Source organism: Strigops habroptila, chromosome 6 (assembly GCF_004027225.2).
Source record: "Strigops habroptila isolate Jane chromosome 6, bStrHab1.2.pri, whole genome shotgun sequence".
NCBI lineage: Eukaryota > Metazoa > Chordata > Aves > Psittaciformes > Psittacidae > Strigops > Strigops habroptila.
Genome location: NC_044282.2, coordinates 27,088,206 through 27,101,006, shown reverse-complemented (window position 1 = coordinate 27,101,006; position 12,801 = coordinate 27,088,206). Strand labels below are relative to the sequence as shown.

Genomic DNA, 12,801 nt, shown 5'->3' with positions numbered 1-12,801 from the left:
AGAAAAATATTCCTCTAGAATCACACCTTGTATAATTTCTTGGCAGATTACATTTTTGTCAATGTCAACTATTGTAATTCGGGAGACTATAAAAATGAAAAATACAACTTAACTAGATTTAAGCTGTTAAAGCTTAAAACCTTTAAAACTGTTGCAGAGGACAGTTCAATAGACTTGCTACTGTTTTCCTGTAGCTTTGAATTTGGACTCTTGTAATGGAGATTAATTTCTGATACTGAGTTCTAGTCAATATAAGCACAGGATGTTTTGGTTCATTATGTACCTTTATGAAGCACATTTTGAAACAGCATAGAGAGATTATTTGGACACTTATTTTCATAATAAAGCTAAAAAGGATGACGTACTGCAGAAATTTGTTTCTAGAAGAAAGTCTAAACTCAGGCATTATTCTTGTATTGTTTATTGTTCAGCAATTACATATAATCCTATTTTGTAAGCAGCAAGACTGCATACTGTTTGGCTCTTCCAAAGCAGCCTGTATTGTCAGTAGCGAGTAACAAGTGGCTGGCTGGCTCTGTGAATCCAAAAAGTAAATCTGTCATCTGACAAAATGCTTGGGAAGCACTACTAAGTGAATTTGGAATAATTTTATTGGTTTTTCTTCCTTTTTGAGGGAAGATATGAAAACAAAGCTAAGGGGAGCAAAATAAAAGATGCAAATCTTGACACTTTGTCAATAACTAGAATAAACAGAATGATAACGTATTAAAAACTACTACTGCACAGTGTTTGTATCATCTACTCTGTCCTTGAAAGATGACTGGAGTGGCTGATTTTAACTCTCTTCAGCACAATTTCTTATGGGAACTTAATGCTTACAGATTGGGATGCAGCAATGTCTGTTTTCTTACTAGTCGAAGTAAATAAATTTTTCCTTCTTGCCCTGGAGGCTTGTTAGGCACTGGAATAACTTGATCTGGTACAGGTTCTGTTTATATGCAGATACTTAAAGCTTTGTTTCTCTGACTTCTCTAGGCAACTTAGTTTCTTGGCCTTATGTTTGCTCTTTAACCCTCATTTTCTCTTTTGGGAAAATATTACAAGATTGTCTTTAATATGTGTGTGTGTGTTCTTAAATACTATTTATATACATGAGTTACATGTATATATAAACAATATAAATATAATTTGCATTAAATTGTCTTACTGTGAAAAGTAATGATTGCCATAAACTTGGATTGCACACACTAGAATGTGAATTGCAGAAAGTTGAGAAGGGATTTGAATAATGACTGACTTGTCACCTGAGGGTGCAAAAGTGACCTCTGTAGTGCTGGGTGAGCACTGCTGAACCTCTGGGGCTGCACAGCAAATGCTGGAGAAGCCGCAACTTCCCTAAGCAGCATTTGCTGTGCAGCATGTAACAGGCTTGGATCATTGGATTTCTATTCTTGCTGTCTAGCCAAAGTCTTCCTATTGTCTTTGAAGTCTGTTATTTCTTGCTGATGGTAAAAGTGGAAACCAGTTTGTTCTCTTCCTGTCTGCAGTATCCTTTCGTGTGCAAAGTCATAATGCTCTTCTTTCAGCCTTTCTTCTTCTCTTACAGACCAAATTGTATGTGGCCAAAGTATTAGTTTTAAAAGAATATCAGTCCTCAGTGCTGTTTTTTTCCTTTATAAATTACCACTCTGTTCTCCTATTCACTTTTAATATAGTGTCCTACAAGACTTTGCACACTGTTTTTTTGAGCTTATTGAAATCTACATCCCTTGAAGTAGTTTCCAGTATGTTAGATTCTCCCTATTTCTTCCAAAGGGCTGATGAAGTTTTTCATTTGTTACCTAACTTCTGTCATCATTCTCTCAACCAGCTGTTCTGTACAGGTGGGGACCATATCTAAATCTCCACCTCTTCTTTTTACCTCTTTTCTCCCTCATTTCTAGCAAAACTGTTGTCACTTCATTCAAAGTTTTGGGATTTTCTGTTCTCTTCATAGTGCTGAGTACTGAGCAGTACTGCGGCAGACATATTTATCTACGCTGGGGAGTATCAATAAGGGTGTCTCAAAGCATTATTCTCCAAGTAACCAATTTTTCTCCTTTGGTGCCCCATGAACAAAATGCATGGCTTTCCTTTGCACATTTTATTGACTTTATTCCCTACCTGAGTAACACTCGGTGCTGTGGTGTACTGTGCCAGCTTTGACAACACTACGTTCTTGAAGAGAGCTTTATTTTCCATGTTTTTGTGGAAGTGGGCCCTGGGAAACACATGAGGAACTTAGACTTTTGGCACATGCTAGTTTCTGAATAAGATGATTTTAGTTATTTAAAGATGCAGCATAACTGATTTGGGGCTGTTTTGTTCTATACCAGGTAAGTTTTCCAAAGCTCGTACGTTGTAACTTATTTTAAGTTGTAACATGTCTGGAACATCTTTCTCTCGATAACACTACTGATGATGTGTATTATATACAACAGTCATACCTCAGTTTTACATTTTGGCAGCAGAAAACAAACATGCTTTTCCTAAGCAGAAGATGATCTCTGTTCTCTGGCATCTAATGTAGTTTGTAAGAGATTTCTTGGTATCTTGAAGTGCTACCAAACTGCAAAAGGGGAAAAAGTTAGAAGTCAGAAAAATATATCTTCTGACTGGGAGAATAGAGGCTATAAAATTGCAGCTAGAGATCATGAACTCTCTGCAGAAGCCTTAGCATTCATGATGTGCATGCGTGAAAGACGGCTTTCTGCAAGGTATGGAGGAGGAGGGAGATGATGAGAATTAGTCATTTGAGTGTAGCATCATATAAACATACTGTCTCTAGCCCTAGTCCCTTAGAAGCAAGGTTGCCTACATGGAAAAGGGGCACTGGGTAGTGGAGTGCCATGTTATGGAACTGGAACTGCAGGGCTGTGTGGCATGTAGGACCAGCAGGCTTAACTGACAGGTACCCATATGAAAATAAAAAATATATGCTCTGTTAATAAGGTCAGTGCTATTATCGCTTCAGATTCTTATGCTGTAGTGGAGGTAAAACACAAAAAGACTGACTTTACAAAACAGAATCTACATTTTGATGGAGCCACACAAACCTTACTTATTTATTGCTAATGACAGACTTAGTACCCTGGGGACAACTGATACAAGACAGACGACATGCTGTTAAATGCAAGCAGTTCCTGAGCTGCATCCCACAGGGCTTTGAATGACTGTTTTTTTTTTCCACTCAAATATGCTTGTAAACAGTAACTTTCAGGTAAATAGATTTTATAAATCAGCAAACAAAGTAGGAATAAGATAACCTGGTACAGAGCTATAGTTCGGTCTTACAGTTAGTTTTCTCTTATGTATTTAGATTCCATCTGTATGAAATTAATACTGACATAACCTTGAAATTCCAGTTTCACCTGTAGAAGCTGGTGAATGTAATATTAAAAAGGTGGGCAGGGTTCATATACCGGCGACTAATTGTAATGCCCAAACAATATTGAGAAACCACTAGATAAAACTTGACAAGCTATACTGTCATTTCAGTCAGGTCTTAGTAACGTCTAGAGACTTTATTTTTCTTGGAGCAGCAGTTCCTGAACTAGAGGTTGCAACCACAGACAGGGCTATGACAAGGTTGCAACCACAGACAGGGCTATGACATTTAGAAGACAGGTCATAAGTCCAACAGACTTTCAGGTACAGCAAATGAACTATACAGGGTTAGTGGCAAAAAGATCTGAGGATTGCAGAGTTGCAAACAAACAAACAGAAAATGTAAGTAAAAGGCTTCTGTATAATGCAGTAAGTTCTGATTCTTTAACGTGTTTCAAACAGAGAAACAATCAGCAGTTAATTTTTGTTAATTTTTTATTTTTTTAAGGACAGTGAAGCTAATCTTCTTCAACAGAACAGAAGATGACATACTTTGGAGAAATCAGCTAGAGCAATTAGCTCTTAAAGATCAAAGGTATTTAAAAGTCCTCAGGAAAACTATTTGTACCATGTTAGTGTATAGGAGGGCAAGTCTTGGGCTTTAGACTAACTGTACAGCTTTGGTACAAAGACAGATTCTGACTCTGGAAACTTAGCTAAGAATTTAATGAGACCTGGGGGGTGTAAGATGTGCTTACACTGGTTGCAGATGCATAGCAGCAGGCAATGTCGTTAGGATCTATAAGTCCCATAGACAGCGATTTGATTTGACAATGTTTAATAGATGTTTGTTGGAGACGACGTTAGATGAGATGATCTTTAGGTCTGTCTGAGAAGGTTTTTGAAGGTGAAGAAAATTAGCCTTAACAATAAAAAAATCAGATATGCAAAGAGAAGTACAGGAGTGCTAGAGAAGGATAGTGTACTCCTAGGAGCAACATTCTGAATTTCAAGAAGTCTTGAAAAGTCTCTTTGGTGTCACGTAGTTGAGAAAATGTTTGTCTAGAAATTCACAGTTTAAATGAGGCCAGTTACTTTCATTTAAACTTTCTGTTTAATTGTTGCATTTTTTTCCTCCATTAGAATGTAATTGCAGATTAAAATGCACTACTGCACATGTAATGTCAACTTAGTTTAGCAGGCCATAGCTCTTGTCAGGAGAAATAGGAATATCAGGTTGCCTTTTAATTTCAGTACTCTCGCTTTTATCCCTAGATAAATTGTCACTGCCTAGATTTCACATGATAGAAGTACATTCTGTTTATGTTCACTTAATTGTTATCTGAAATTTTATGAGCAAATTCATTTCACTTGTTCCTTCACAACATTGAAGTGAAAAATCAATGTTATTTCATAATCTGCTGATGTCTGGCGTATTCAAAACTTCATAGTCTAGACATTGTGCAAATTTACAGTAAAAAACCTTTCTCCCTTTCAGTAGGAGCCTCAGATACACGAGTGCTTGTTTTTTACTCAATAACTACTGTTAGTGAGTTTTTGAAACCAGTTATAGTATTTCCTCATGAATGAAATTGTATTGACGTTTTCAGAAGTTGGGCGAAGTGTTCTTATTTCATTACTTGTACATTGAGCCTACACCAACATTTGTATAAGTGAATAACAGAACAGTAAAATCTGTGCCTTCGTATCAGTTGGTACCAGCTGTTTTTCTTTGTAAAGTGAAATATGCAGCTAAAATTTTTAAGATCGAAAAATTGCATTAAATAATTAAATACACAGTACTGGAGGTGATTTGATTGGCTTGATCAGTAGCAATAACTAAATGTCTGTGAGATCCAATGCTGTGCAATGGGAGCTGAGCAGAACAGGAAAGTAATCGTAGGAAACACCAGTCTCAGTCACTAGTTTTTTGTGTAACAGATTTCTAATCAGGTGAGATATTTATGAAATATTCTTCTGCTTACCAGGTTTGAGATTCAATTCATTCTCTCACAACCGAAAAAGGACTGGGTGGGTAAACAGGGGATGATTTCTTCATCTCTTCTCTCTGAGTTTGTGAAAAGAAGCAGAAAAGACTCCAAAGTGCTCATCTGCATCTGTGGTCCAACACCTTTTACAGAGCAAGGAGTGCAGTGAGTATTTTAAATGATGAACTAGAGAAGGAGGAAGTTTTAAAAATCTGATCATCTAACCAGCTATAGTGTTTCTTCCTTGGTACGCTTTCAATAACGGCCTTATGTTTTCTGCTTTGAAAGAAAACTGGTGGTTTGGGGGTAGTTTTTTGGTTTTGTGTGTTGGTGAGGGGTTTTTTTTCCCTGCTTTTTTTTTACTTTTTGTTTGTTTTAAAATTAAAAGAAAAAAACCACTTGGCATCATACTTGAGGAGCTTATTTAGTGTGTAGCTAAGTAAATATCAGCAATATGTAAATTTCATGAGCTCTAGTAAGTTGCCCAAAACTTTCTAAGAGCATCTCTTTAACAATAACCTTTTTTCCCCAAGGTTTTAAATGCTGCTTTTAATTATATGTTCATAGCAAAGTTGATGTAACAGGAAATCAGCTTTTGATATTGGTGTTGGCTTGACAAATTGAGTTATAAAAAGTAAAATTCAAAGCAGTTGTTCTATCACAAACCCTTCTCTTTTTTTTTTTTTAATTCATTTATTTACATCTGTACCTAATATTTTCTTTATTTTATATGCCGTATATTTGAAGATAAAAAGCCCTCTAACTGTTTCTTGCCCAGCTTCAAAATATTGAACCAATATAGACATCACTTGCATTTCTGCAGCCCTACTGAAGTCAGGTGCATGGATCTAATGGAGGGTGGAATTGGCCAATAATTATGCTACCTCTTCAGAAATCTGAGATAATGCAAATGATACCTGTATTTATTTTTAGGTTTTTTTCTTTTCAGTATCCTAAAAGATCATATAGTATATAGGAGCTCCTGGGCATGACTTGTTTTCTAAATGTATTTGCAAAGGTAAACTCCATTGTGCATGTCTGAATAAAAGCAAGATAGCGGTGCTGAAGTTAAGGTTCAGCTATGTCTGTGGTGGGTTTCGGGCTCCAAGTATTAATATTACCAACTTGATTTCTGACTTTCAGATATCTGAAGGATCTTGGGTACTCCCAAGAAGAGGTGCACCCTTTCACTGCATAAACCCATATGAGGACATTAATGTTTGTTTGTATAATTCAATCTTATTTATTTACCTTCATGAATTTAAATAAGTGAAAAGCAATTTTGTAAGACTTGAAATCTCACTCTTGGTACCAAACTGTTTCTCAGAAGTAATGTATCTTCGAAAAAATTTTATAATGTGTTTTATCTTGTTTTTGTAAATATTTTTGCTAATACTTAAGTCATCCAGGGTATTAATTTATTAAAGAGGCAAGCAAAAATGTATAGTATACATTATGTAAGATATTTCATGCGTTTGGTTCATGAGATTTCTTAAATATATTAGAAGCACTGATTTCAGTTTTGAATTGAAAAAGCTTATTATTTCTTACTGTAAAAAGTCTTAAGAGCAATACTGTCTGAAATTAAATATTGCACTGTAACTCAGGTAACCGGTCATTGAAAAATGTTCTTTTTCATCTGATATCTCTATTTGACTTGCAAGTGATCCAGATACATTTTTGGCTTTGTAAGCAAAGAATAGAAGTACCTTTGGTAAAGTATAAAATTTACATCAAATAATAAAAAAAAAAAAAAAAATTTACATCATGCATTTTTGTAAATTTTTTGTATTTTTCATTTATAATATTATATAGAAAGGTTTGCCCTAGCTTAGGACACCAGCTGAGAACTCAGAACGGAACGGAGGGACAGAGTCATGGTCTCACACAAAACTTTCTGTGTGGCCTCACTGATACCAGGCATCTGCTGTCATGAGACATTCTGAGGGTAAAAACTTGACAGTTTATGGCCTGCAGATACCAGTGTAAGGACCATAGAAGTATTGAAAATATTTTACACATTGCAGTAGTATTAAATGAGGTTATTTGAATTTGGGCTTTTTTACTCCATTATTATAAGTATGTTATCATGAGGCATTAATCTGCTGTCTAATAATAGTTTGGAGAAAACAGCAGCAAACCAGCTACCCCCCTTCTAGATATTGCTGGTAATGTCTGGAGGCATTGTTTTGCATGACATCTAGTACTGTTTACATCCTCCTATTGTGTTGAATGGCTATTTCCTCCTCCTATGTAGCCAGACTTGCAGTTGTGGCATTAATACTTCAGCATTTATGAAAAAATGTTTTAATAATACCCTTCAAAAAGGTGAAATTGATAGGAGAAGACTTGTCTTACTGTGACTGTTATATTGGAAAAAGGAATTCACCAGGTCCTACTATTGAGGTAATAAACAATTTAATCTGTTGGTGGTGTAACTGATACAAGAATAATTTGTGGTGTCCTGAGGAGTTCTAAGAAATGGGGACAAGTGGGTCTAAACCATGGGAGGATATCCCAAAATCTCCCTTGAAATATATATTGAAACACTGAAAGCAAATGGGAGAGGATCCTTTAACCAAGGCAAAATTAGTACAATATAGCAATCAGTGAGGGCCAGTATGTACACTGGAAGAGAGAATGCCCTCAAAGACCGTCTGGGGAGGGAGCATTAAAACTTTCCTTAAATGAACAATGAGGAGGATCAGGGGAACAGACCTCAGCTGAACCTCTGGTTACATTGGAACTGGAGAAAGAAAAGGTCTATTTTTTATTAGATACAGGGTCTTCATTTTCAGTTATAATTACTATGCAAGGTACTCTAAGCAAAGAAACTGTAAACGTTGTGGGTACAACTGGGAAACTGGAAAAACAGACTTTCTTTAACCTCATTAATTTTAAATTTGGCAAGCAATGGTTAACTCATCAGTTTTTATATATGCCTGAATGCCCAATACCCCTCTTGGGAAGAGACCTGTTAAGTAAATTGGGTGCTCAAATTATAAAGGGAAAGAAGTACAATTATTGGTACCAGAGACTAAAGCCATTGAGCCAAGGACTTTTAGGTTGCAGGGAAAACCAGAACCAGAAAATCTTGAAGGAGTACTAGAAGAAGTAGAAAATGCAGTAACACCCCTGGTTTGGGCCAGTGGAACTCCAGGACGTTTCCAACAAGCTCAACCTGTTACCCTAAAACCTGGATGGAGACCTGTAAGACAGAAACAGTACCCTTTAAAATTAGAGGCGAGAAAAGGAATAGAGGATTTGATAGAAAATTTTGAGAAATTTGGGTTGTTAATAGAATGTGAGTCAGAGCACAACACTCCTGTCCTGCCTGTTAAAAAAACTGGAACAAACGAGTATAGATGAGTGCAAGATTTGCAGGCTATTAATCAAATAGTTCAGGATATCCACCCTGTTGTTGACAATCCTTACACTTTACTAACAACCCTCACAGAAAATCATCAGTGGTTTACAGTAAGAGGTCTAAAGGATGCCTTCTTTTACATACCTCTCGATCAGCAAAGCGAAACCATTTTCACTTTCGAGTGGGAAAACCTTCAAATTGGTCGTAAGACCCCAACTTACCTGGACTGTTCTACCTGAAGGTTTCAAGAATAGTCCAACAATTTTTGGAAACCAACTGGTGAAAGAATTAGAAGAAGAAAGATAATCCAGAAGGGTTGGTCTTGCAGTGTGTAGATGACGTTTTGTTGGCAACGGAAACTAATGAGAAATGTGTGGAACTAACATTAACCTTTTAAATTTTTTGGGCCAAGGAGGATATAAAGTACCTCGACAAAAGGCCCACAAGAAGTTACCTACCTGGGGTTTGAAATAATACCAGGGCAGCGGAAGCTGGGCAAAGATTGAAGAGAGGCCATTTGCCAAGCCCCCCAGCCTGCAAGAGCCAGAGACCTGGGTGCATTCTTAGGAATGGCTGGGTGGTGCAGGCTATGGATCTCAAATTACGGCCTACTGGTCAAACTCTTATATGAACTTTTAAAGGAGGTCTCAGAAGGATCTTCTTTGATTTGGACCCCAGAAGGAGAACATGCGTTCTGAAAATTAAAACTAGCCCTGATGTCCACACCTGCCTTAGGACTCCAGATTTAACAAAACCTTTTGAACTCTTTGTGCATGAAAGACAGCATCTGGCATTGGGAGTTTTGACCCAAAAAGTCACTGGAAAAAAAGACCTGTGAGTTATTTCTCTAAGCAATTAGATCAAGTAAGCCAGGGGTGGCCCAGTTGCTTAGGAGCAGTTGCAGCAACTGTACTGTTAATTCAGGAAGCCAGAAAACTGACTATGGGACTGAAGATGTACCCCATGCAGTCAGCTCTCTTTTAGAGAAAAAAGGGGGGCATGGGTTTTCTCCTAATCAAATGTCAAAATATCAGGTGGTCTTGATGTAACAAAATGATGTAGAACTGAAGATAACTTCAGCAGTTAACCCAGCCTTATTCCTGGCCACCGAGGAATGAAAGGAGGAACCATTGATCCATGATTGTTTACTGGCTGTTGAACAGGTATATTCAAGTCGTCCTGACATGCACAATGAACTACTGGAAAATCCTGTTTGTGAACTTTTCACGGATGGTACCAGTTTTGTCCAGGAAAGAAAACAAAAAGCAGGGTACACTATAGTAACTACCACAAAGGTAATTGAAGCTAAACTGTTGCCTGTAAATACATCTGCCCAAAAAGCAGAACTGATTGCTCTCCAACAGGCACTGGAAATGATGGAAGGAAAAGAATCTGGACTGATTCAAAATACACATTCAGTGTAATACATGCACATGGCGCTATTTGAAAAGAAAAGGGGTTGTTATCAGCACAAGGATCGTCAATAAAACACAAATAAGAAATTTTGAAACTCTTGGAAGCCATTAAAAAGCCCAAGGAGGTCACTGTTAATGCATTATCAAGCACACCAACAGGGGTTTTCACCAGTTCATCAAGGGAACAAATTGGCGAATAAAATGGCAAAAGAGGCTGCACAAAGCATCCTAGCTTTAATTCCAGAAAATATTATTTCGATACCAAATGTCAGCAATGCTTTTAAAGGAAAAAGAAAATGGTCAAGGCTGGTTCATAACTCCACAAAATCAGGTAATAATACCTGCACCATTAATGACACAAATAGTCAAAGATAAAACACCAACAGACGCATTGGGGAATAGAGTCTATGTTAAATAGTTGAAAACCTCAGGTGATTAGTAAAAGGATGACAAAAATAGTAAAATTAGTTACTGAAAGATGTTCAGTATGCTTGAAAAATAATCCTTTAAGTACAAGATGCCCACCCCCAGGTGTGACAGAAAAGGGAAATTCTCGAGGAGATTACTGGCAAATAGATCTTTCAGAATTACCTCACCAGCAGGGGCACAGGTATTTATTGGTATTGATAAACACTTTTTTTGAGGTGGCCCGAAGCTTTTCCCTGTCACACCAACAAAACAAGGGAAGTAACTAAAACATTATTGAAAGAAATCATTCCTAGATTTGACGTACCAGTAGGAATGTCCTCAGAGGACCCCATTTTGTAGCAGAAATACTCCAACAATTACGTAAAATTTTGGGAACACATTGGGATTTACATGTACTCTGGCAACTGCAATCCAGTGGAAAAGTAGAAAGAATGAATCAAACTCTAAAGAAGCAAATAAGTAAAATTTTCCAAGGAACATGTCTAAAGTGACCTCCGGCACTACCATTGGCCCTACTTTTAGGGCATGGGTACAACCCAGGACTAACTTAAAAATTAGTCCATACAAACTTATGTTTGGTAAGCCCTATCAGATATCTACCTTCCCGGGTTCGATGGAACAAACAGGAAAGCAGGAAATTAATGAATATTTGATTTCTTTAGGACAAGTTTTAAACCAGTTGAAAAAAACCAAATTAAAAAATGAATATGTCATACTTTCTGAGCCATTGACCCTCGACACTCCTGCTCATCGTCATCTGCCTGGAGGCTCTGTCTATGTGAAGGCTTGGAGTTCAGAACCATCCCAGGATAAGTGGAAACTACAGGACCTTGGCAACTGAAGTTTAAGATCCCTATGTGTAACTTTAGAAGCTTGCTTTAAAGACAATCTAATTTTACAGCTAGTTCAAGGGTTTGGGAAAATGCAAAATGTATCCTCTTTAACTGCTTGTTTACCTGTGCCAACCAAAGCAGGAAATCCAATTCCATGGGAAATCTTATCTACCAATTTGACTAAAATTTGAGAAAGCCACTTGGCTAAACAAAATACTACATGGGCTCGGATTTTTGCATACTGGTTGTCTTACTAGCTTGTTGCAAACAATAATTGTAATTATTGTAAGCATTATATTAATTGGGATTGCTGTAGGATGTATTAAGAAAATCATGACACAAAATCTAGCAGGAGTATATGTTGCTATTGACAAAACTAAAGTTGAAACATCAAATGGCTCAAAGGCCTTGAAAAGTTTCAAAAGGGGGGAAATGATAGATGTTTTACTGCTTGTTAGCTGAAGCAAACCACCAAGTTGAACTTTAACTAAACAAAACCATACATATGTCAAGAAGGCAAGAAGGAACAAGACAAAGGGTGAAGAACATTCTTTGCCTATCCAGCTCACTGAACTGGGAACCATTCCTCACAAAGTCAGAAGAGAAGCCAACCTAAGACCATAAAAGGAAGACAATGAGGGAAGTTCAGCCGAAGGTCAACAAAGGTATGACCACCTTGGGACCCTCACCCAAAATGCTCTAGTGGGTAGGAACCCATGTTAATTAGTTCTGGGAAGAAATTACAATATGTATGAGATGAATGCTTATAAGCAAGAAACCTGTAAAAATCAGCATGCACACTAGGCGGAGCAATCCCCCGTGCATCCGGCACCGTAATAAATAATGCCCACTTCTTAATGCTACATTGGTATTAAGGAGTTTTATTCTCTCGACTTTCGGTGACAGAATTGCTATCTGACAGTGACTGGCAATGCTAAACTGAGCTGTCAGCTCTACAGTGCCCTCTCATTTATTGAACTCGAAGTTAGAAAAGGATCTGGTTGTCAGTTTTTGCCCTAGATAGCAAATTATTTCACAAAAGACGGTGGTAGTGTCATCATTTTGTCACCTAAAAGGATCTGAATGTTTTCAGTTATAATTTTGCAATGCATTATTTGTGGAGATGTGTACTACGAAGCTCTGAACAGGTTTCTTTTCTGCTGAGCAGAAATATCAGTGCTATGCTGGAAAAAAAACAAAACAAAACAAAACAACAAAACAGCAACAAAAACCTCACTGTATTTTTATTATTTTTCCTGTCACAAATGCAGAATTATTGTGGTGACTTAGAAAGTTACGTTTTGGTATTAAAGACTAAACCTTACATCTTCCTTTGGGTACTGAGGAATTTCTTGTGTTCTCATCAACCAAGATCTGATGAGATGATCTCCTGTGTAAAAGAATTTCATTAATTGCCTCCTTCTCAGGCTTTTTGGTTTTAA

General features: G+C 37.1%; 1 protein-coding gene across 3 annotated transcripts in view; it reads left to right on the top strand.

Moving 5' to 3' along the window:
• Nucleotides 1–8,302, top strand: part of LOC115609443 (cytochrome b5 reductase 4) — a 49,056-nt gene extending 40,754 nt beyond the window's left edge. For 2 of the 3 annotated variants that reach the window (XM_030489699.1, XM_030489698.1), the window contains 3 exons: nt 3,836–3,922; nt 5,316–5,480; nt 6,459–8,302. In XM_030489699.1, the coding sequence (XP_030345559.1) occupies nt 3,836–3,922; nt 5,316–5,480; nt 6,459–6,513 (307 nt within the window). In that variant the 3' untranslated portion in view covers nt 6,514–8,302. The remainder of the gene's footprint in view (nt 1–3,835; nt 3,923–5,315; nt 5,481–6,458) is intronic. The other variant, XM_030489700.1, reaches the window with a different exon arrangement.
• Nucleotides 8,303–12,801: the final 4,499 nt, after the last annotated feature.